We start from the raw sequence: 22482 nt of genomic DNA, 5'->3' as shown, positions 1-22482 counted from the left end.
TTGTGACAACTGGTTAAATGGCGTCCCTTCAGAAGGCAAAAACACGATGCATGTCAGGAGAAGTGCAGTTTTATCATAAGGAGATGTATACTTGGAATACGGAGAAGGAATGGAGGGGAAAAGAGAGGCAGAGGAGGTCTGAGAGGGAGAGAGGAAGAGGGTGAGCTTGAGTTGGTTAAAAATGTCTGAAAAAAGGTAGATGGTTTTTTAAAGAAGAATGGTAGAAAGTGTAAGCAGAGTGAGTTGAAGACAGGATGAGAAATGGAAGTGAATGAGGTTGAAGTATTGGAGGTGGTAGGTGTAGTGAAGTTCTCGGAGCCTGAGGCTTGCACCGAGGGTCAGGATAAAGATGAGTCTGTGGCAGTAGGAGTGAAGTTTTTGGAAAAAGTGGTCCCTTGCCTTTTGGCTGATCCATTTGTGGTTTCAGGGTGGGTGCTGTGGAATCGGTGAGGGTAACCAGAAGTGGTCTTGTGTTTCTCCTGGTCAGAGGGAGAAGGCGCTCCGCGTTAAACAAATAGGGGCGAGAAATGTGAATTGTTTTGCTCTCAAGAAAAGGGCGCCATTGAACGGAGTGATTACTGGGGTAGCAGTAAATGTAAAAGTTGACCAACTGAAGGGGAAGATGCTCGCCGTTTGGTGCGACGCAGACATGGTGGCGTGAGTGGTGAAACAGAACCGTCATTGTCTGTTCTTTTGAGTTTTGATGTTGAGTCTTTGCCCAACAAAGTGATGATAGGATATATAAGTTATCCTGTACGAGCTTTTGTGCCGAATACATTACGTTGTTACAGGTGTCAAGCTTATGGGCATGTGGCAGCAGTGTGTAGGAGGGAGGTCCCTAGGTGTGAGAAGTGTATAGAAGGGCATGAGACAAAGGAATGTGTAGCATTGGGGAAAGTATTGGTATGTGTTAATTGTAGGGGTGCCCATGGGGCTGGAGATCAGAAATGTCCCATGTGAAAGAGGCAGTTTAAGTTTCCAGGGTTAGAGGAGTGCAGAAGTTGTCATATGCTGAGGCAGTGAAGAAAGTAGAGGAAGATGGGTCAAGGGGGAGGGATCCTGAGAGGAGTGTTGTAAGTAGTAGATCTGTACCAGTACAGAGAGATAGGCCAACAAGTGATATATGTTTCAGTAAGATTGGATTTTTAGCATTGATAGCAATGATTATCAACTGTACTGCAGGGATGGAACGTACGTCGCAGAAAATTGAGGTTGTGGTGGTAGCTGCATGGAGGTATTTGGGTGTACGAGACTTGACATCAGAAGAGTTAAATTAAATCAAATAAATGTGTATTTATCACATGCGCCTAATACAACAGGTAGACCTTACAGTGAAATGCTTACTTATACAAGCCCTTAACCAACAATGCAGTTTTAAGAAAATACCCCCCAAAATAAACAAGAGATAAGAATAACAAATAATTAAAGAGCAGCAGTAAATAACAATAGCAGGGCTATATACAGGGGGTACCAGTACAGAGGGCACCGGTGTCGAGATAATTGGGGTAGTATGTACATGTAGGTAGAGTTATTAAAGTGACTATGCATAGATAATAACCGAGAGTAGCATCAGCATAGAAAGGGGGGGTACAAACAGTCTGGGTAGCCATTTGATTAGATGTTCAGTAGTCTTATGGCTTGGGGGTAGAAGCTGTTTAGAAGCCTCTTGAACCTTGACTTGGTGCTCCAATACCACTTGCCATGTGGTAGCAGAGAGAACAGTCTATGACTAGTGTGGCTGGAGTCTTTGACAATTTTTAGGGCCTTCTTCTGACACTGCCTGGTATAGAAGTCCTGGATGGCAAGAAGCTTGGCCCCAGTGATGTACTGGGCCGTACGCACTACTCTCTGTGGTGCCTTGCGGTCGGAGGCCGAGCAGTTGCCATACCAGTCAGTGAATGAACCCGTCAGGATGCTCTCGATGGTGCAGCTGTAAAACCTTTTGAGGATCTGAGGACCCATGCCAAATCTTTTCAGTCTCCTGAGGGGAATAGGTTTTGTCATGCCCTCTTCACGACTGTCTTGGTGTGCTTGGACCATGTTAGTTTGTTGGTGCTGTGGACGCGAAGGAACTTGAAGCTCTCAACCTGCTCCACTACAGCCCCGTCGATGAGAATGGGGGTGTGCTCGGTCCTCCTTTTCCTGTAGTCCACAATCATCTCCTCTGTCTTGATCACGTTGAGGGAGAGGTTGTTGTCCTTGCACCACACGGTCAGGTCTCTGACCACCTCCCTATAGGCTGTCTCATTGTTGTCGGTGACCAGGCCTTGCACTGTTGTGTCATCGGCAAACTTAATGATGGTGTTGGAGTCATGCCTGGCCGTGCAGTCATGAGTGAACAGGGAGTACAGGAGGGGACTGAGCATGCACCCCTGAGGATCAGGATCCTGTGTTGAGGATCAGCGTGGCGGATGTATTGCTACCTGCCCTTACCACCTGGGGGCGGCCCGTCAGGAAGTCCAGGATCCAGTTGCAGAGGGAGGTGTTTAGTCCCAGGGTCCTTAGCTTAGCGATGATATTGGTGTTGAACTCTGAGCTGTAGTCAATGAATAGCATTCTGACATAGGTGTTCCTTTTATCTTGGTGTGAAAGGGCAGTGTGGAGTGCAATAGAAATTGCATCATCTGTTGGGGTGGTATGCAATTTTGGAGTGGGTGTAGGGTTTCTGGGATAATGGTGTTGGTGTGAGTCATGACCAGCCTTTCAAAGCATTTCATGGCTGCAGACGTGAGTGCTACGGGTTGTAGTCGTTTAGGCAGGTTACCTTAGTGTTCTTGAGCATAAAGTTATTTGGCTCATCTGGTAGGCTCGTGTCACTGGGCAGCTCTTGGCTGTGCTTCTCTTTGTAGTCTAATAGGAGCCAGTGTAGTACGATTCAATCTTAGTTCTGTATTGCCGCTTTGCCTGCTTGATAGTTCGTCGGAGGGCATAGTGGGATTTCTTATAAGCTTCCGGGTAAGAGTCCCACTCCTTGAAAGCGGCAGCTCTACCCTTTAGCTCAGTGCGAGTGCTGCATGTAATCCATGGCTTCTGGTTAGGGTATGTACGTACAGTCACTGTGGGGACGACGTCATCGATGCACTTATTGATGAAGCCAGTTACTGGTGTGGTGTACTCCTCAGTGCCATCGGAGGAGTCCAGGAACATATTCATGTCTGTGCTAGCCAAACAGTCCTGTAGCTTAGCATCTGCTTCATCTGACCACTTTTTTGTAGACCGAGTCACTTGTGCTTCCTGCTTTAATTTTTAGCTTGAATCAGGAATCAGGACTATAGTATTATGGTCAGATTTGGAGGGCCCTCCAGATGGAGGGCAAGGGAAAGCTTTGGGGGGTGTTAAGTGGTGGTGTCACATCATTTCAGGTTGTTGGCCTGAAGTAGGACTAAATATATTTAAATAGTGGATTAGGGTGGTGTTATTTTTTTATTATTTGTGTGTGTAGTGTTAGATGGTAGGGTATTTGTTTATTTATTTATTTTCAAGCGAGGTATAAGGGAGTTGTACTCCAGTCTAGTAGGTGGCGGTAATGCAACATTTATAGGATGCCAACCGCTCTTAAACCTCATCGAAGAAGAAGTCATACATTGTAGGCACCGGATGTTGAAGACTGGCAAGCTCCTTCAGCTGAGCAGTGGTAGCTAAATAATGCCAATTTAACAGAATTTCTTGCACATGTTATGTGCCGGTAGTTAAATTATTTAACTGCTTCTTATATCAATTCGTCCATCTACTATAGAGTTTCACCAACCGGCTGGTCAAGTTGTTTTGCCTGTCTTCAAAGCTACGGTCAAAGTTATACAGTGTTAGCAACTAGCTAACGTTAGCCACATTGGAACAGCTGATGCATTTGGTGTTGCAGAGAATACCGTTTTCTTTTTAAATATCAACAACAGGGACTTTTGTATGAGGTGTGAAACTGTTAGATGGCTGCCCGACAACCCTTCACAGATTTAGACACTGCCGACGAAGCAGTGAGGTCGACTTGTGACGATGCAACGACATGCAAAAGGTAGCTAGCTAGCTAGATTCATAACATGTACAAGCTACTGCTTAGCTAGGTGATCAGAATTGCAACATGGTTGCTGTGCGTTTGCAACACGTCAATTGCCTCCCCCAGTTGTAGCCACCTGCTTACCAGCAACATGAAAAGTGTATCTATTGAACCACATAGTGGTGGAATAAATAATCAGTTTGCCACTAGTATTTATTCAGATTTTACCCAGTAAATGACACAACCATATTCAATAAGACTTATTTCATAAATGGGAGTGTAGTATTTTTTTATACTGCATTTGGACATGCAATACTTACCATTTGTTTGATTTTCAGATATGCAACCAGTAAAGGCTACTGGACGGACCCCTATGTCCAGTATTTTGTGAGGTCGGTAGGGGAACGAAAAGCTCCAGAAATTAACCGAGGCAAGTCAATGTTGGCCCGAGACAAAAACACATTTATACATTTTTGGGGCGTGAAGAAGGCTTGCTTAATACTGTATTACTAAATCTTTGTTGTCCTCTGTTAGGTTACTATGCCCGCGTGCAGGGAATGAACCACCTCCTGGATGCCTTCCTCAGGAAAACAAAGTGTGACTGTCAGATAGTGAACCTGGGGGCAGGGCTGGACACCACTTTCTGGAGGCTAAAGGTACAGTCTAATAATCCCATTAAGGAAATGCATCAATCTTAGAGTACAATTCATGCTTGGCCTTGGTTTTTTACTTGCATTGTCTTTCATTTGTCATTTGTTTTTAGGATGAAAACCTCATGCCTAGAAAATACTTTGAAGTTGACTTTCCAATGATTGCTGCCAGGAAAATACACAACATAAAGTAAGACGTTCTACTTTTTCTCTTTAGAATAATTCATATACATCAGTTTTTGGTTTAATTTGTTTTGATGTCACTGTGGTCTCAGTAATGTCAGAAATTGACCTGTAGAGGGAAGCAGAGCCTGTCTATTAACACTTTTGGAAATAGTCTGTCCAGCTACACTTGTAGTGTGCTAATCTGTTAAAAATAAACACAATTTAGTGTGTAGTTATAATGTTGTGAATCTTCTCTTCAGGACAAAACCACCACTGTCAAAACCTCTCATTGAGACTCACTCCACAGACTCACTATTACTAGGTAATGAAGTAAAAGACATTGGCTGATACAAATCAACATAATTATTTAATGTAGTTGTCTCTTTTGGTAACATTTCACCTAGTCATTTGTATTGTCTGTGTCTGTTTCAGATGGCCACAGCCTAGACTCAGACAGGTACTGCATCATCGGTGCTGACCTCAGGGACATCCCAGGCCTAGATGACAAACTGAAGAAGTTCCACCTCAACCCAGAGTCAGTGAAAATAACATTATATTGAATATGTTTGGCCTAGAATTCACCGTTGCACTATTTTTATTTAATTTTGCTGGACAGCTTTGCAAGAGTCTAGCCATTTTTGAGGTAGCAGTATCCAACCGTATCAGTGGATCACCAGTTTTGCTGTAGTGCTACAGTAGGATGTTTGGCATACTATTGATGTCTTGGGCTGACAGTGTTCTTTCCCTGTACCTAACTCGTATTTATGGTCTTGGCCAGACGTGGCTGAGTGTTTGGCAGTCAGTTCCTGATGACAACGATCATACACTTGGGTGCTCTTTTGATTTTCCATCCTTTCCACCTATGCTTTCAAAGAGACCCATCTCCTTTGATCTCAGCCTATGAGACTTGGAAAAGCCACCATAGCCACTGGCCCAGTGTCAACCAAGGGTTCTGCTTTTCTTAGAGCTTATTGTTTTAGTGCATATATTAACTTCTTCCTGTGAGGTCTGGTCTACCCGCCAAGCCTCAATGACGTTAGAATACGTTTTGTTTTTTGTGGATTCAAGTGTCTACTAAAATGTCTGCCACTTGTGCCAAAGGCTCTGTGGATGTGGTGTTTTATGTCACAGATTCTGACATTCAAGGGGGAAATTAAGCAGATGCAAATAAATGTTGTCTATTTCACCTTTGTTACATGTAGGATGCATCCCAGACATAAAATGTATACCTTTTTTTTACATGCAGAACTGATTAGGAATCCTCTGGCTTTTTTGAACTTGGGGATGTTTTGTTCTCCTAGGTTGCCTACGTTGTTCCTGTCAGAGTGTGTGCTGGTCTACATGACTCCAGATCAGTCATCCAAGCTGGTGAACTGGGCCTCAGTCACCTTCCACACAGCCATGTTTGTCAACTATGAGCAGGTAAAGGATGAACAAGATCAGACTCTGAACTATGGCGAGATAGAATGCCTCTGCTGATTCCATCTATATTGCTGAGCGTCTATGCTAATTGTTTCTCTCTCTTTCTAGGTGAACATGCTGGATCGTTTTGGCCAGGTGATGATTGAGAATCTTCAGCGTCGTCAGTGTAATCTGGCTGGAGTGGAGGTGTGTCAGTCACTGGAAACGCAGGTACAGCACCCTCAACCGTACAGCAACTTTACAACAACACTTTAAAACACCTTTGTATTAGATCAGAAGTGACGTTACAGAATTAGCTAAATAAATCTGAAGGCAGCAGTGATTATGGAGCACAGTTAGATAAGGTTAACTTTGTGACGCAAACACGGTGTATACACGCTGAGTGGGTGTGATTAGAAGACTACAATTCTGTATTTACAGCAGCTGTGTCAGTCTCCAGATCTCTGTCTGTGGAACCAAACTTAAGGTCTCAGGGCCGAAGACTTATGAGGTCACTTGGTCAAGAGTTTCGCTTCCTTTTGAAAGTTTCACAGTCATTATGACTTAAATCCTTTGCTTGTAAATATTCTGTATTGGAACTTGATCAAATGTCACCCCAAACATATATATGTACTCAATCATGACAATTAAACAACAAATCCCAAGTGTTGATTTTGTGCAAGACATGTCCTGAAGTGAAACATGCTTGCATTTGTAGAAAGAGCGCTTCCTAAAGACGGGCTGGGAGAATGCAGATGCTCTGGACATGATGACTGTGTACAGTGTTATACCTCAGGACGATGTGGCAAGGTAAGACACTTAAGTGTTAATGCTAGAGAAGCCAGTGTTTGGAGGATATATTGGCACGGGGGTGTTGTTAGTCGAGGGCCTGCAAACCGTGCCGGTATATCCTCCAAACGCTGGCTTCATAGGCATTATTCCTTTTATACAACATATTCAAATAATTATATTTTCAATCAAAATGTTATTTTGATAAATTGATTCATACAATTTCATCCTTCCACAAGAATCACTTTTATAATGTTTACATATTTTGCATTACTCATCTCATGTGTGTGTATATACTGTATTCTATTCTACTGTATTTTAGTCTGCCGCTCCCACATTACTCATCCAAATATTTATATATTCTTAATTCCATTCCTTTAGATTTGTGTGTATTGTGAAATTGTTAGATATTACTGCAGTGTTGGAGCTAGAAACAAGCATTTTGCTACAACCGCAATAACATCTGCTAAACATGTGTATGTGACCAATAAAATTGTATTTTATTTATATAGTCCCGAAACAAATATAGGGTTGCTTCCCAATCTGACTGGTCGTTCGTTCTATTGGTTCGGTTGCCAGAGACGCGGCCCAGTCATTCAGTCTTTTCGTTCTGTATCTACAGACACGACTCAGTCGTTCGTTCTAAATGTTCCATTGCTATACCTGCTGGCAAACTTTCTTATCCCTTGCTGGTTAACTTAGTCACGTCCAACAGTGCAGACAGAATAACAACAGTAGCTGCATGTGTTTAAGCTGTTTTCTAGTGACATTTATTTGGATACATCCATAACAATGAGCTAATGAGGCACGATTTTACCTGGCATAGAAAATGTGCTCTCTTGTCAGGACACTGTTCAGAGGACACAGCTGACACAACTTCAAACTGAAGCAGGAAAGACTACAAACTAGCTGCACTTCGTTTCATTTGACCTTTTTTCGATTGTATATTCTTTGTATATATATCCATAAAATGATGCCAGCTGATTAATGCTTTAGACTGTCTGAGAAACACTGCCTGCCTCTCTCGTCCCGACCCCTACACATTCATTACTATGGGACAGTGGGGAATCTAAATTAGAACATTTCGGCGAGACCGACAGCAAGGTTTTTACAAATCTCCGCTGTTGAAAACTAAATGTTAGTCTAAAAGAAATGTGAGATAATGTGTACGTTTTTATAGTGGAGATCAAGTTTCTAACTTCCCTGGCTGGGCTGATGAGACAGTCGATTGTGCAGTCAGATGGAACAGAGTAAATAGGCATTTTAACGTCAAAGATTCAGCCGGCGGTAACTTGTGGAATAGACACCGGCTGGAATGCGCTTTTAACCAATCAGGATTAGACCCACCTGTTGTATGAAGTCTTTTCAATACATTAGGCATCATGTTATTTCTCCGTTGTCAGTTTCACATTGTTTAGCTCAAGTTTTTAATTGTAATTTTTTTTCAACTCTTTATTTAGTTTCTCCATCTTTTTTTAATACAGAATAGAGCGTCTGGAATTTCTGGATGAGAAGGAACTTCTGCAGCAGCTCCTCCAACATTACAGTATCTGCTGGGCCACCAAGGACAAGCTCAAGCTAGGTACATATGGGTTAGAGTACTGCCACAAAGTTTATTTTTAAGTCTTTACATTTGGATACAGAACATTGTTTTTAATTTATATCACTGTTCTTTATAAGATCACCAATGACACGTGTCTGCTTGTTCCAGGACTCTCACAAGTTGCTTTCTGAACCTGGACTGTGGACCGACTGTCTTAAGCCTGTTTCTCTGTGATCAACACCACCATGTAAGGAAGAAGGAACCCGTTAACATCAGACTCCAGTCCTGTCTGTCTTTGCTTCAAATAAAGTCTGGGAAACTTCTGGCATCAGCAGAATTCTACTTAATGTGTTTCCTCTGCATCCCATAAGTGCACCCACTGCCTCCCAGCATGTTTTTGGGAAAGAAAAGAGAAGTTTGTGCTGGAAGTGTGATATGAATGACAAGACTTTGGAAAGGACCGTATCCCTAGACTTCATTTCATTGCTTCTAATGTACCTTCAGACAACATTGAGAAGGTTTGCTGGATGTTGGAGAAAGTACAAGCCAGGTACCGGTCAAGTTTTTAATGTGCCATTGTGTTGTGAACTAAAAGTCTATGTATTATTAAGACTCTAAAAATGTATTGCCAAGACCGATAGTGTCTTACGAATAGAAATGTAAAGTTAATACATTGAATGCACATAAAGATTTCTTTGATTCAATTAGGAAATTGCTGGATTTAAGGTAGCAATAGATACATTTGCATGTAACAAGGATTCTAGTCAAAGAAATAGGAGTGGCATTTTCAATCAGAGCAAACACATTTCAAGTTCTTGCAGGTGATACAACAGTACCAATGACACAACAATGCAGGTCTAGAGGTTGAATAAAGCTGTTAATATTTGTGTTTAAAAACCTGACCTCCATTTCATTACCTATGGTCAACAGACTGCATTAGATGCCATGAAAGTCGATGTCATTTCCACATGGAAGACACATTGAATAGTTTGTCACCCTCTGAGACCCTTATGTCCTTCTGGTCAGATCCTGTGTTTTACAGAGAAACATTAACCCAATATGACCTTGTGTACAGTGTGGTATGGATACAGATAGCAGCACTAGAGCACTGAAGACAGTGATGTTAGAGAGATGTTTATAACACATATACAGTGTCTAGTCTACACACCCATTGCACAGTCTTCACATTTTGCTGCCTTAAAACTTAACCCCAAAAATGGATTCAATTACTTTTTTCCCTACCAATGTACTCAACCTACAAATTATAGAACATTTTCCAAATTACTTGTAAATACATAAAAATTAGTGTGACATACAGTGGGGTTTGAACATTTTTACACCCTTCATAGAGATGAGCAATAATCGCTGCATAAAATATTTAAAATATTGAGCTTTATTGAATGCTCATAATATTGGGAAATTGAGTATATACTAATATAATTGCTCAGAGAAAGAGATTTTGTTTAACAAGTTTTATATTTTTTTCCTCAAAGGTAGAGGGTCAAAATGATTGAAAGAGTCTTATAAAGTAGTTATAGGAATATGGGACCAAATACTGAACCAAATACTGAACTATCACACAATGACTACAAGCTTGTGACTCTACAAACTTGGATGCATTTGCAGTTAGTTATGGTTTTTCATCTTCTATTGTGCCCAATATAAATAAATGTTGAGTCATTTGTGTCACTTTTTTATAGATAAGAATAGAATGTTTCTAAACACATTCATGTGGATGCTACCATGGTTATGGATAATCCTGAAAAATCGTGAATAATGATGAGTAAGAAAGAGATCAAAGATCATATCCCCAAGACATGCTAAACTCTCACAATTACCAATAACGGGAGGTTAGCATGGGGGTATGATCTTTGTACTCTGAAACACAACCAAAACAAACTGCAAATGCATCCAACAAGCTTAGTGTCACAAGTTTGTATTCATTGCATGCAACGAATATGGGACCAAATACATTATTTATAAAAATCTTTAGGGATGTCAATCATTTGAACCCCTACCTCTTCAGGAGATAAAATATATTACTTGAGCAATTGTATTAGTATAACATATAATTTCACAAATTTGTTATCATACAATATCTCAGTATTTGAATTATTTATTTTATTGAGTCATTATTGCTCATCTTTATCAAGGGTGTTAATAATTTTGGACCCCACTATATTCATTGTTTTTGTCAAAATTGCTCAAGCTCAGCAAATTTTGTTGGTCATTGAAGGACAGCAATATTAAAATCTTGTCTTTGATTCGCACACTGATTTATGTCAGGACAGAGACTGGAACATTCAGGAACACAACACCTATTGGAAAGCCATCTGGTGTGTCTTTGGCATTCAACTTTGTGTAATTGTCCTGCAAAAATAAATTCAGGAGGCAGGGTTTCTTCAAATGTTTTATCTGGGCTTTGCTACTTTCATATTTATTTTGATCTTGACAAACTCCACAGTCCCTGCCAATGGCAAACATACCCATAACATGATGCTGCCATCACAATACAGGAATATGGTGCAATGGCATGTTGTACATGGTCCCTGACAACAACAACAAAAATGTCCCTCTGGTGCCAGAGTCATGAATTAGCCACAACTGTCATTGGCAGGATACTGCCTGCGGCTGACGTTGGTGACTCACCACTCAGGCAATCAAAGTATTTTAAATTGCAAGGCAATGGCTACCACGGTGGAGCAGGAGCGGAGCCCATTAAGGATCCGTAGGCAGGGGCAGGCTGGGCCCAGAGAGGAGGTCAGGAAGTTTCCCAGGTGCAAGGGACAGAGGGTATTTTAGTGCAGGAGGAGGGCAGCCACCCAGAGGAAACAGCAGGCCCCCTGGGTCAGGAAACAGTGGGCCCTCCAGGTCAAGGGGCTGATAGAGATAGAGGGCCTAGAACTAGGGCAGGAGGTTTAGTGCGTAGCTGACTGCTTGCTGACTGAGGCTGGAGGCAGCTGACTAAAGGCAGAGAGTGCAGACCTAGAGGGGCAGAGAACCTAAAGCCTGTCGGAGCAGCGGACTGAGTAAAGCTGGAGCTGGAGACAGCGAAACTAGAATGGCTGAAGGGTGGGAGCCTACTGTCGTGCTGAAAACTTTTGTCCTAACAGGGAAACTCTCTGGGCTAGGAGAGTGGGAAAGCTCTGGGCCTACTTGGAGAAACTGGAAGCTCAAACACTAGGGTGACAGCTGTGATTAGGATCCCGATTACTGAATTTTTTTATTCTGTTAAGTGAGTGTGGAAGAGGTGAAAAAAATTATTGACAAGCCACCTGGGTCAATGACAATTACAAGCCACCTGGGTCTGACAACTTGGACAGAAAATTACTGAGGATAATAGCGGACGATATTACCATCCTATTTGCCATATCTTCAATTTAAGCTTGCTAGAAAGTGTGTGCCCTCGGGGCTGGAGGGAAGCAAAAGTAATTCCGCTTCCTAAGAATAGTAAAGCCCACTTTACTGGTTCAAATAGCTGACAATAAGCCTGTTACCAACCCTTAGTAAAACTGTGTTTGACCAGACACAATTCTATTTTACAGTAAACAAATTGACAACAGACTTTTAGCACGCTTATAGGGAAGGACATTCAAAATGCACAGCACCTACACAAATGACTGATGATTGGCTGAGAGAAATTGATGAGGGGCTGTTAGACTTCAGTGCAGCTTTTGACATTATCGGTCATAATCTGCTGCTGGGAAAATGTATGTGTTTTGGCTTTACATCCCCTGCTATATTGTGGATGAAGAGTTACGTGTCTAACAGAACACAGAGGGTGTTCTTAAATGGAAGCCTCTCCAACATAATCCAGGTAGAATCAGGAATTCCCCCGGGCTAGGCCCTTTACTTTTTTCAATCTTTACTAACGACATGCTACTTGCTTTCAGTAAAGCCAGTGTCTATGTAAGCCGATGACCCAACACTATACACATCAGCTATTACCAGGGTTGGGTAGGTTACTTTCTAAATGTAATCTGTTAGTTACTAGTTACCTGTCCAGAATTGTAATCAGTAACATAACTTTTGGATTACACCAACTCGGTAACGTAATCTGAGTACATTCAGCTACTTTTAAATTACTTTCCCCTTAAGAGGCATTAGAAGAAGACAAAAATGTATGTTACCAATTGAATGACATCTGTTGCAGGATAAATCAATGTTAAAGTTTACATAACTGGCCATATATGGATGTAAAATGTTACTTTATGGGTTGGTTATGTAGGCTTCTTCTAACCTATCGCTTTCTACTCCATATAATATGACTAAATTATATCTTTACATTAAAAACCAAAGTCTATCAGAATTCCAGTCATTCCAATAAAATGTTATACACCTTGATCTTCAAGACTAGGACTTGGAAATATGGAAGTATAGATTAGCCAAATTGTTGTACCTGAGCATAACCCCCAAACTATGGACTTATTAGCCAGTCTTACTCTGTTGTTTACGATTTTGTTGTCATAGAGGATTTATAAACATTTGGAATCACGTAGTAACCAAAAATATATTTTATATTTGAGATTCTTCAAAGTAGCCACCTGCTGCAATGATGACAGCTTTGCACACTCTTGGCATTCTCTCAACCAGCTTCACAAGGTAGATACCTGGAATGCATTTAAATTAACAGGTGTGCCTTGTAAAAGTTCATTTGTGGAATTTCTTTCCTTTTTAATGCGTTTGAGCCAGTCACTTTTGTTGTGACAAGGTAGGGGTGGTAAAAGACCAAGTCCATATTTTTATTTATTTAACTAGGCGAGTCAGTTAAGAACAAATTCTTATTTACAATGACAGCCTACCAAAAGGCCTTTTGGTAGGGGGCTGGGATTAAAAATAAAATATAAATATAGGACAAAACATACATCATGACAAGAGAGACAACACTACATAAAGAGAGACCTAAGACGACAACATATCAAGCCAGCAACACATGACAACACAGTATAGTAGCAACACAACATGACAACAACAACATGGTAGCAGCACAAAACAGGGTACAAACATTATTAGGCACAGACAACAGCACAAAGGGCAAGAAGTTAGGGACAACAATACATCACGCAAAGCAGCCACAACTGTCAGTAAGAGTGTCCATGATCGAGTCTTTGAATGAAGAGATTGAGATAAAACTGTCCAGTTTATGTGTTTGTTGCAGCTCATTCCAGTCGTTAGCTGCAGCGAACTGAAAAGACAAGCGACTCAGGGATGTGTGTGCTTTGGGGACCTTTAACAGGATGTGACTGGCAGAACGGGTGTTGTATGTGGAGGATGAGGGCTGCAGTAGATATCTCAGATAGGGGGGAGTGAGGCCTAAGAGGGTTTTATAAATAAGCATCATACAGAGATGATCAGTTTACAGAGGAGTATACTGTAGAGTGCAGTGATGTGTCCTATAAGGAGCATTAGTTGCAAATCTGATGGCTAAATGGTGAGGAATATCTAGCCGCTCGAGCACACCCTTACCTGCTGATCTATAAATGATGTCTCCTTAATTCAGCATGGGTAGGATGGTCACCTGAATCAGGGTTAGTTTGGTAGCTGGGGTGAAAGAGGAGCAATTACGATAGAGGAAACCAAGTCTAGATTTAACTTTAGCCTGCAGCTTTGATATGTGCTAAGAGAAGGACAGTGTACTGTCTGGCCATACTCCCAAGTACTTGTATGAGGTGACTACCTCAAGCTCTAAACCCTCAGAGGTAGTAATCACACCTGTGGGGAGAGAGGCATTATTTTTACCAAACCACATGTCCTTTGTTTTGGAGGTGTTCAGAACAAGGTTAAGGGTAGAGAAAGCTTGTTGTAGAGCATTTAACACAAAATCCGGGGAGGCCAGTTGAGTATAAGACTGTATCATCTGCATATAAATGGATGAGAGAGCTTCCTACTGCCTGAGCTGTGTTGTTGATGTAAATCGAGAAGAGCGTGAGGCCTAGGATTGAGTCTTGGGATACTCCATTGGTGACAGGCAGTGGCCTGTCAGAGACACCAGGCACCTGTCAGAGACACCCCTCAGAGACACCAATACTCCTTAGCCGGCCCACAAGAATGGAATGGTCTTCCATATCAAAAGCTTTGGCCAAGTCAATAAAAATAGCAGCACAACATTGCTTAGAGTAAAGGGCAATGGTGACATCATTGTGGACCTTTAAGGTTGCAGTAACACATCCATAACCTGAGCGGAAACCAGATTGCATACCAGAGAGAATACTAATAGACATCAAGAAAGCCAGTCAGTTGATTATTGACAAGTTTTTTTCAACACTTTTGATAATCAGGGCAAAATAGAAATAGGCCTATAATAATTAGTATCAGCTTTATCTCCCCCTTTAAATAAAGGACGAATCGTGCCTGCCTTCTATGCAATGGGACCCTCCCCAGAAAGGAGATACAGGTTAAAAAAGGTTGGAGATAGGCTTGCCGATTATAGGGGCAGTAACCTTAAAGAAGAAAGGGTCTAAACCCTCTGACCCAGATGTTTTTTGGGGGTCAAGTTTCAGGAGCTCCTTTAGCACCTCGGACTCAGCGACCGCCTGCAGGGAGAAATTTTGTAGCGGGCAGGGGGAAAAAGAGGGAGGAGCATTGGAGCTAGTTGCATTAGAAGGGGTGGGAGATGAGGAAATGTTGGACTGGTAAGGAGGCATGGCTGAGTCAAATAGGAATCCTGACTTAATAAAGTGGTGATTAAAGAGCTCAGCCATGTGCTTTGTGTCAGTAACAACCACATCATCAACATTAAGGGACATGGACAGCTGTGAAGAGGAGGGTTTATTCTCAAGGTCTTCAACCGTTTTCCAGAACTTCTTGGGGTTAGACCCACAGAGAGAGAACTGCTCCTTAAAGTAACTAACTTTGTCCTTTCGGATAGCCTGAGTGCACTTATTTTTCCTTTGCCTGAACGAGAGCCAGTCAGCCGAGCCTTTCGCCAAATGCAAATCTTGAGGTGGAGTAACTCTGCAAGATCATGGTTGAACCAGGGACAGAACCTGTCTTTAATTCTCATTTTCATTATGAGGGCGTGTTTGTTAACAATACCACTGAAAATATCAAAAAAGGTCAACGCGTCTTCGACAGAGGGGATCAAGCTGATTCTATACCATTTTACAGAGGCCAGTTCATGAAGGAAGGGTTGCTCATTCAAGTTTTTTAGCAAGTGTCTATGACAAATCAGTAGTCGTTTCACTGAGCAGCCATTACGAAAACAGGCTGTAAAACAGTGATCACTAAGGTCATTACAGAAAACGCCAGACTGATACCTATCAAGATTATTTGTGAGGATAGCATCAAGAAGAGTAGCCTTTTCTGAGTGTTAGGGAGTCCCATTGCTTTAGGACTTGGTCAGGTGGTTTAAGCATGTCCCAGTTTAGGTCACCTAGCAGGACAAATTCAGACTTAGTGTAAAGGGGCCAGGAGAAAGCTTAGGGCAGGTAGAGTAGAGGCCGGTGGTGATGGAGGACGATAGCACCCAGCAACAGTCAACAAAGAGCTATTTGAAAGTGTAATACTTAAAACCAGCCAATCCAATTGTTTGAGGACAGACTTGGTGGAGACAACCGAGCACTGAAGGTGATCCTTGCCACTCCCCCAAGATCTGTCTTGCCGAAAAAGGTTATAACCAGAAAGGTTAACATCAGTATTCAAAACACTCTTCCTTAATCATGTCTCAGTAATGACCAACACATCTGAATTGGAGCTGTGAACCCACACTTTCAATTTATCCATTTTAGGAAATAAGCTTCTAGTGTTAATGTGCAGAAAACCAAGCCTTTTATGAGAGCAGAAATCAGTGAAGCAGATATCAGAGCACAAGTCAGAATTGTGGCTAACAACAGTAGATGGGCCAGGGTGTACATGCACATTTCCAGATATCATCAACAGTAATACAATGAAGGCACAGCATAGGACAGTGAGTGCTCTGCAGTGCTGATTTATGACATCTGAATGTGCATCAGATGGCAATAAGATCATATTGTACAGCAATTTCATCAGGTAACATGAATACAAAGCCGACGAGAGGTGGTTAGAATGGGATGGGAGGCCAAAAGACTGTGTAAACAATAGAGTCCCAAGTGTGGGAACAAGCATAGTCTGTCCCACGTTTGGGAAAAGAAAGTTTGTAGTCAACAAAGCATGCAGGAGTCATGAGGCAAATATCGAAATAGCAAAAATGCAGACCAGTGGAAATCTGCCCTTTGATCTGATGAGTCCAAATGTGCGATTTTTGCTTCCAATCGTCCTGGTCTTTGTGAGACGCAGAGTAGGTGAAGGGATGATCTCTGCATGAGTGGTTCCCACCATGAAGCACCGAGGAGGAGGTGTAATGGTGTGGGGTTGGTTTGCTGGTGACACTGTCTGTGATTTATTTGGAATTCAAGGCATACATAACCTGCATGGCTACCGAAGCATTCTGCGACATGCCATCCCATCTGGTTTGTGCTTAGTGGGACAACCATTTTTTTTCCAACAGGACAATGACCCAACACACCTCCAGGCTGTGTAAGGGCTATTTGACAAAGGAGAGTGATTGAGTGCTGCATCAGATGACCTGGACCCCCCAAATCACCCGACCTCAACCCAATTGAGATGGTTTATGATGAGTTGGACCGCAGAGTGAAGGAAAAGCAGCCTGCTACATTCAGATATTATACATTTAACATTTTTAGTTAAAGCGTACTGTTAGCTACTGTAGCTAGCTAATCTCAGCTGGCTGACTTGCTAGCTAACGTTGTGTATGATCTGTGTAGTGATATTATTTGTATCTCAGAGCCATTTGTACACAAGTTATAGCCTAATGTTAGCTAGCTAGCTAAAAAATGTAACCTGGTTGCAGGACAGTAACGTTATGAGTTGGGATTATGGCTCATTGTTTAGCTAGTTATCCAGCTAGCTACATGTCTAAACAAACTATGCAAGTAACCATTGCCCTGTACCATTTACACCTTCTGTAGCACTCACAACCATAAGCTATTTTCTGTAATTGGCTCGCCATGAACTTATGATAAATAATGATCTTGTTGTGAGTTTATTTTCCTGTAACAATTAATACAAATGAGCAAAAGTGAAGACGTTGTCAGCTATATGATATGGTCATTATTTGAACTGGCTAGCCAGCTAACTTAACGTCAGCTAGCTAGCTAACAAGCTAGAAACTAACCAAAACTTTGTTTAGAAAGTTGCTTTTAGTTGCCTGGTTTTCTAGATTGACATATAATACATTTATTTTAAAACAGGTGGGTTAATTGGTGTTAAAATACACCAGTTACGCTATTTTGGACGACCTGGCTGTTAATGTCATGCAGCCTGTCATTTTTGTGTTAATACTTTTTCATAATGACAACGACAAGTTGGATGTTGGACGACAATAGAATGTTCAGGTTACTGTGACATATAGACATAGTATAAACTAGCCTTTAGTCTTGAAATCTTTGGTTGTTTAGTACATGGCCTCACATGTGCATACTTAAAGAGATGGGTGAGGCTAAGGCTTAAGAGAGTGTGAACAATGCTGAATGGGTGTAGACAAAGGAGAGCTCTCCAGTAGGTTTACCAAAACAATCAAGGGCCATCTTTTCAAAAGTGGGGTTACAAGTTGATCAACTTTCAAAGCAGAATTACTTTCCCCATTGTTCCTCGCCTGTAGTGTATGATGTAGCATTTTCTAGCTCCGAGTCTACAGGGATGCCCTTTGTCCAGTTATTTATTTGCTTTAGCCACGGAACCCCTAGCCTCAATAAATAATAACTCATGGCTCAAGCCGGGGAATAGGGATTAGTGTAAAACATGTGATATTGTATCCAGATTACATTTTACTGTATTTATCTGAACATTCTCTGTCATTTCTTTTGCAACTGGAAATACAGTTTATGGTGCTGTATCAGGATTCAAAGAGACTTAGGAGACAATTAGAAATGCCTATTATTTCAGTTATTACTCTTCAAGCTTATATAGTAGATTTCAGTGGAAATTGACAGACAAAATACCTGGGTGTATTAATACCTAGCAATTTGGAAGAGGCCTATAAAATCAACTACTCTAATTTACTACACCGAACAAAAACCTAAAACACAACATGCAACAATTCAAAACAATTTACAGAGTTACAGTTAATAAGGAAATCAGTCAATTTAAATAAGGCCCTAATCTATGGATTGCACATCACTTTATTACAGACACCTTAAAAAAGGTAGGGGCGTGGATCAGAAAACCAGTCAATTTCTGGTGTGACCACCATTTGCCTCATACAGCGCAAAAACACATCTCCTTCGCATAGAGTTGTGGCTGTTGATTGTGCCCCGTGGAATGTTGTTCCAGTCCTCTTCAATGCTTGTGTGAAGTTGCTTGATAATGTCGGGAACTGGAACACGCTGTCGTACACGTCAATCCAGAACATCCCAAAAATGTTCAATGGGTGACATGTCTGGGGAGTATGCAGGCCATTGTGTTGTATGATAAAACTGCACATTTGAGTGGCCTTTTATTGTCCCCAGCAGAAGGTGCACCTGTGTAATGGTCATGATTCTTGATATGCCACACCTGTCAGGTGGATGGATTATCTTGGCAAAGGAGAAATGCCCACTATCAGGGATGTAAGCAAATTTGTGCACAACATTTTAGAGAAATAAGCTTTGTGAGTATAGAACATTTCTGGGATCTTTATTTCAGCTCATGAAAGATGGGACCAACACTTTACATGTTACATTTAGGTTCAGTATAGATAAGATTGAATCCAATGTTCAGAAATGGAGAAATCTCCCTATTTCTATGTTAAGTAGGGCAATATTAATATATTACCAAGGTTGATGTATATATTCCAAGCCTGACCAGTTTCAATTCCATCAACCTGCTTTAAGAGAATAAAAGTCCAACTCTCCATCTTTAATGGAAAGACCTCAAGAGTCAAATGGAATGTTTTACACTTACCTTATAAAGATGGAGGTCTTGGACTAACTCATAAAAATGTATTACTGGGCCGCACAACTGTGTTCACTCAAACAATGGACAGTAGACTATCCTTGTACTTGGAGGAGTATTGAAGCCATGAATACCTTATGATTTAAAATATATTCACTAATTTGGGTCCCTGGCTTTAAAGAAAAAAGAAAAAAGGCAACATTTTCAATTCAAGAAAATGTATATAAATTCATGAAATGGATTAAACCCACATTGCCAGGCACCCCTATTTGTGACAACCTCAAACTACCTCCAGCATTTAATGACAATACCTTTAAGTACTGGTTCCAAATTGGCATGATAAATGTTTAGCATATGTACTATGATGGCTCTTTACGGCCATTCAATCAATTACAAGACAATGTGGGTTATCCAAGACAAATTTCTTTAAGTTTTACAACTAAGAAATCTTAAATCGCTTCAATAGAATCTGGATGAACCTAAAGCATCTAGCATTGAAAAAAATACTGAAAAAGCTGTAATGACAAATAAGTCAATTGCCAAGTTAAATCAAGGGTTGATTTAATCTCTACCTGATAGCTCAGAACCCAAGGAACAAATGGGAAACAGATCAAGGAAGAAGGCGATGAAGTCACACGTGAATATGTTCATATTTGCACCTACAACCTTATACATATATTATTGCAATTCAAGATCTATAGAATTTACTACACTCCTGCAAAAATGCATGTGATGCACACAGAAATGTCATATCAATGTTGGAGATAAAATATATTTTTTTAAACGACATATTCTATGATCCAGTGAATAACTGACACCATTTTGAGATAATGTCTGTGCCAACATGTCATTGTGTCTAGGAATTTATATTTGTGACCAATATTTGTAACTTAAGACTAATTGCTGCAAAATGTTTGCTATTAATTGGAAAAATTCACTCACATTCAATAACGAATGGGAGGATTGAACTATGTTGTAAAATTGGCGCTGAACACAAGGGAAGCTGTTTTCGAACCACATTGATGCTCTGTAATCCAGGGGTAGCAATGCTAACAAGTACATGTAAAAGGTCCTTCTGGAAGGTTCTCCCATCTCCACAGAGGAACTCTAGAGCTCTGTCAGAGTGACTATTTTTGGTCACCTCCCTGACCCTTCTCCCCTGATTGCTCAGTTTGGCCGGGCCACTAGCTCTAGGAAGAGTCACGGTGGTTCCAAACTTCTTCCATTGAAGAATGAAGGAGGCCACTGTGTTCTTGGAGACCTTCAATGCTGCAGAAATGTTTTGGTACCCTTCCCTAGATCTGTGCCTGGACACAATCCAGTCTCTGAGCTCTACGGACAATTCCTACAACATCATGGCTTGGTTTTTGATCTGACATGCACTGTCAGCTGTGGGACCTTATATAGACAGGTGTGTGCCTTTCCAAATCATGTCCAATCAATTGAATTTACCACAGGTGGACCCCAATCAAGTTGTAGAAACATCTCAAGGATGATCAATGGAAACAGGATGCACCTGAGCTCAATTTTGAGTCTCATAGCAAAGGGTCTGAATACTTGTGTAAATGAGGTATTTTTGTTTTTGATTTTTAATACATTGGCAAAAAAATCTAAAAATCAATTTTTACTTCATCATTATGGGGTACTGTGTGTATATTGATGAGGATTTTTTTTTGTTTACATTTTTTTGACAAAATGTGAAAAAAGACAAGGGGTCTGAATTCTTTCCGAATGCACTGTATACATATTTTATAAAATATGTGTAAAAAATATATAATTTCTGCGGGAGCACTGATGTTGGGCATTTAGGCCTGGCTTGCAGGCGTTCCAATTCATTCCAAAGGAGGTCAATGGGGTTTAGGTCAGGGCTCTAGAATGTAATTGTACGCTGTATCGTTAAGATTTCCCTTCACTGGAACTAAGGGGCCTGGCCCGAACCATTATTACCCCAGACCATTATTCCTCATCCACCAAACTTTACAGTTGGCACTATGCATTAAGGCAGGTAGAATTCTCCTGGCATCCGCCGATCACACATTTGGCCGTTGGACTGCCAGATGGTAAAGCGTAATTCATCACTCCAGAGAACGCATTTCCACTGCTCCAGACAGTTAGGCTGCACCCAGCCACCAGTCTAAGTATGATCCCCATGGCAACGTGCTGGAGAGGATAAATTAATACTCTGCCCGGTTTCTACAATAGAGGGGTTGTTGCTGGCCTTTTCACCACTCAATCAGTTTGGAGAAGAGGTTGAGTTTGTCATATTAGTAACAGTTGGCAGCTCAGGGCTCACAACATAATGGATATTGGACAGATGAAATGATAGGGCTTGTGCACAACTGAAAACTTATAGTAGCATACTGTGACATGGTTTCATAGCCACGGGAAAATGTGGTGGGGGGGTGTGATTTCTTTCATTGACGAGGGTCTGCTAATACAGGACTAGAACAGGCCCAGTGCACTACTTTTGTATACTTGTACTCACACACTCCCACAGGTCTGCTTTCCACTTCACACACACTCCTGATCCAATGTTAGTTAAATACAGTGAGGAAATTATTAGTATTCCAGCAGTCCTGTCTGTTCACCCTGAGCCAGTGGCACAGCGCTGAAGGTACATTAAGGGGATACTCTGAGCACTCAGGATACGGTTACACTCAAACACACCAGGATTATCTGGGTATGGCAACTTGGATGTCTCTCTACGCCAACTACACTGTCATTCAAAAGATGAAATTGGAAAGATGTACGGAGTAGCTTAGCCTTGCAGATCTTTTCTAGAATTAGAGCTAGGCCCTATGAACATTGTTTCTCCCCATAGAATTAGAGTTTGTAGAACGGATGGACATTCCAATTCAACGCTATGTTCCATTCCACAATCCACATGTGGCATTCTAGGTGACTTTTGATCCTTAGACCAGAGCAGAGCAAGATTCCCCAGTCTGAGATGTTATCTTGGCTGTGTCTCAAAACTCTTCAATTGCTTCCTTTCCAAGTCACCTTTTCTCCATCAGCACTGAAAGGACTGGATA

General features: G+C 41.3%; 1 protein-coding gene across 2 annotated transcripts; it reads left to right on the top strand.

Annotated features, from left to right (window-relative positions):
• On the top strand, positions 1-10953 carry lcmt1 (leucine carboxyl methyltransferase 1). Of its 2 annotated transcripts, none has more exons than XM_024387973.1 (11): positions 1-160; positions 4330-4421; positions 4526-4647; positions 4755-4831; positions 5067-5128; positions 5239-5341; positions 6108-6228; positions 6337-6438; positions 6926-7017; positions 8481-8578; positions 8708-10953. In XM_024387973.1, the coding sequence occupies exons 1-11, from the start codon at positions 18-20 to the stop codon at positions 8728-8730; spliced, it is 1035 nt and encodes a 344-aa protein (XP_024243741.1). In that variant the 5' UTR covers positions 1-17; the 3' UTR covers positions 8731-10953. The 2 variants fall into 2 exon arrangements, with proteins under 2 accessions (XP_024243741.1, XP_024243742.1); XM_024387974.2 differs by lacking the exon at positions 1-160 and adding an exon at positions 3572-4009.
• The last annotated feature ends 11529 nt before the right edge of the window (positions 10954-22482 follow it).

This window comes from Oncorhynchus tshawytscha, linkage group LG25 (genome assembly GCF_018296145.1).
Source record: "Oncorhynchus tshawytscha isolate Ot180627B linkage group LG25, Otsh_v2.0, whole genome shotgun sequence".
In the NCBI taxonomy this organism is placed as follows: Eukaryota; Metazoa; Chordata; class Actinopteri; order Salmoniformes; family Salmonidae; genus Oncorhynchus; species Oncorhynchus tshawytscha.
The sequence above is the reverse complement of the archived record's forward strand: the minus strand, read 5'-3'. Positions and strand labels throughout refer to the sequence as shown.

Excerpts from the sequence above, each read along its gene's own strand:
- lcmt1 (XM_024387973.1), top strand. The coding sequence starts at position 18 with ATGGCGTCCCTTCAGAAGGCAAAAACACGATGCATGTCAGGAGAAGTG. Across the intron at positions 161-4,329 it reads GAGAGGGAGAGAGGAAGAGG|ATATGCAACCAGTAAAGGCT; the intron begins GTGAGCTTGAGT and ends TTTGATTTTCAG. Across the intron at positions 5,129-5,238 it reads CACAGACTCACTATTACTAG|ATGGCCACAGCCTAGACTCA; the intron begins GTAATGAAGTAA and ends TGTCTGTTTCAG.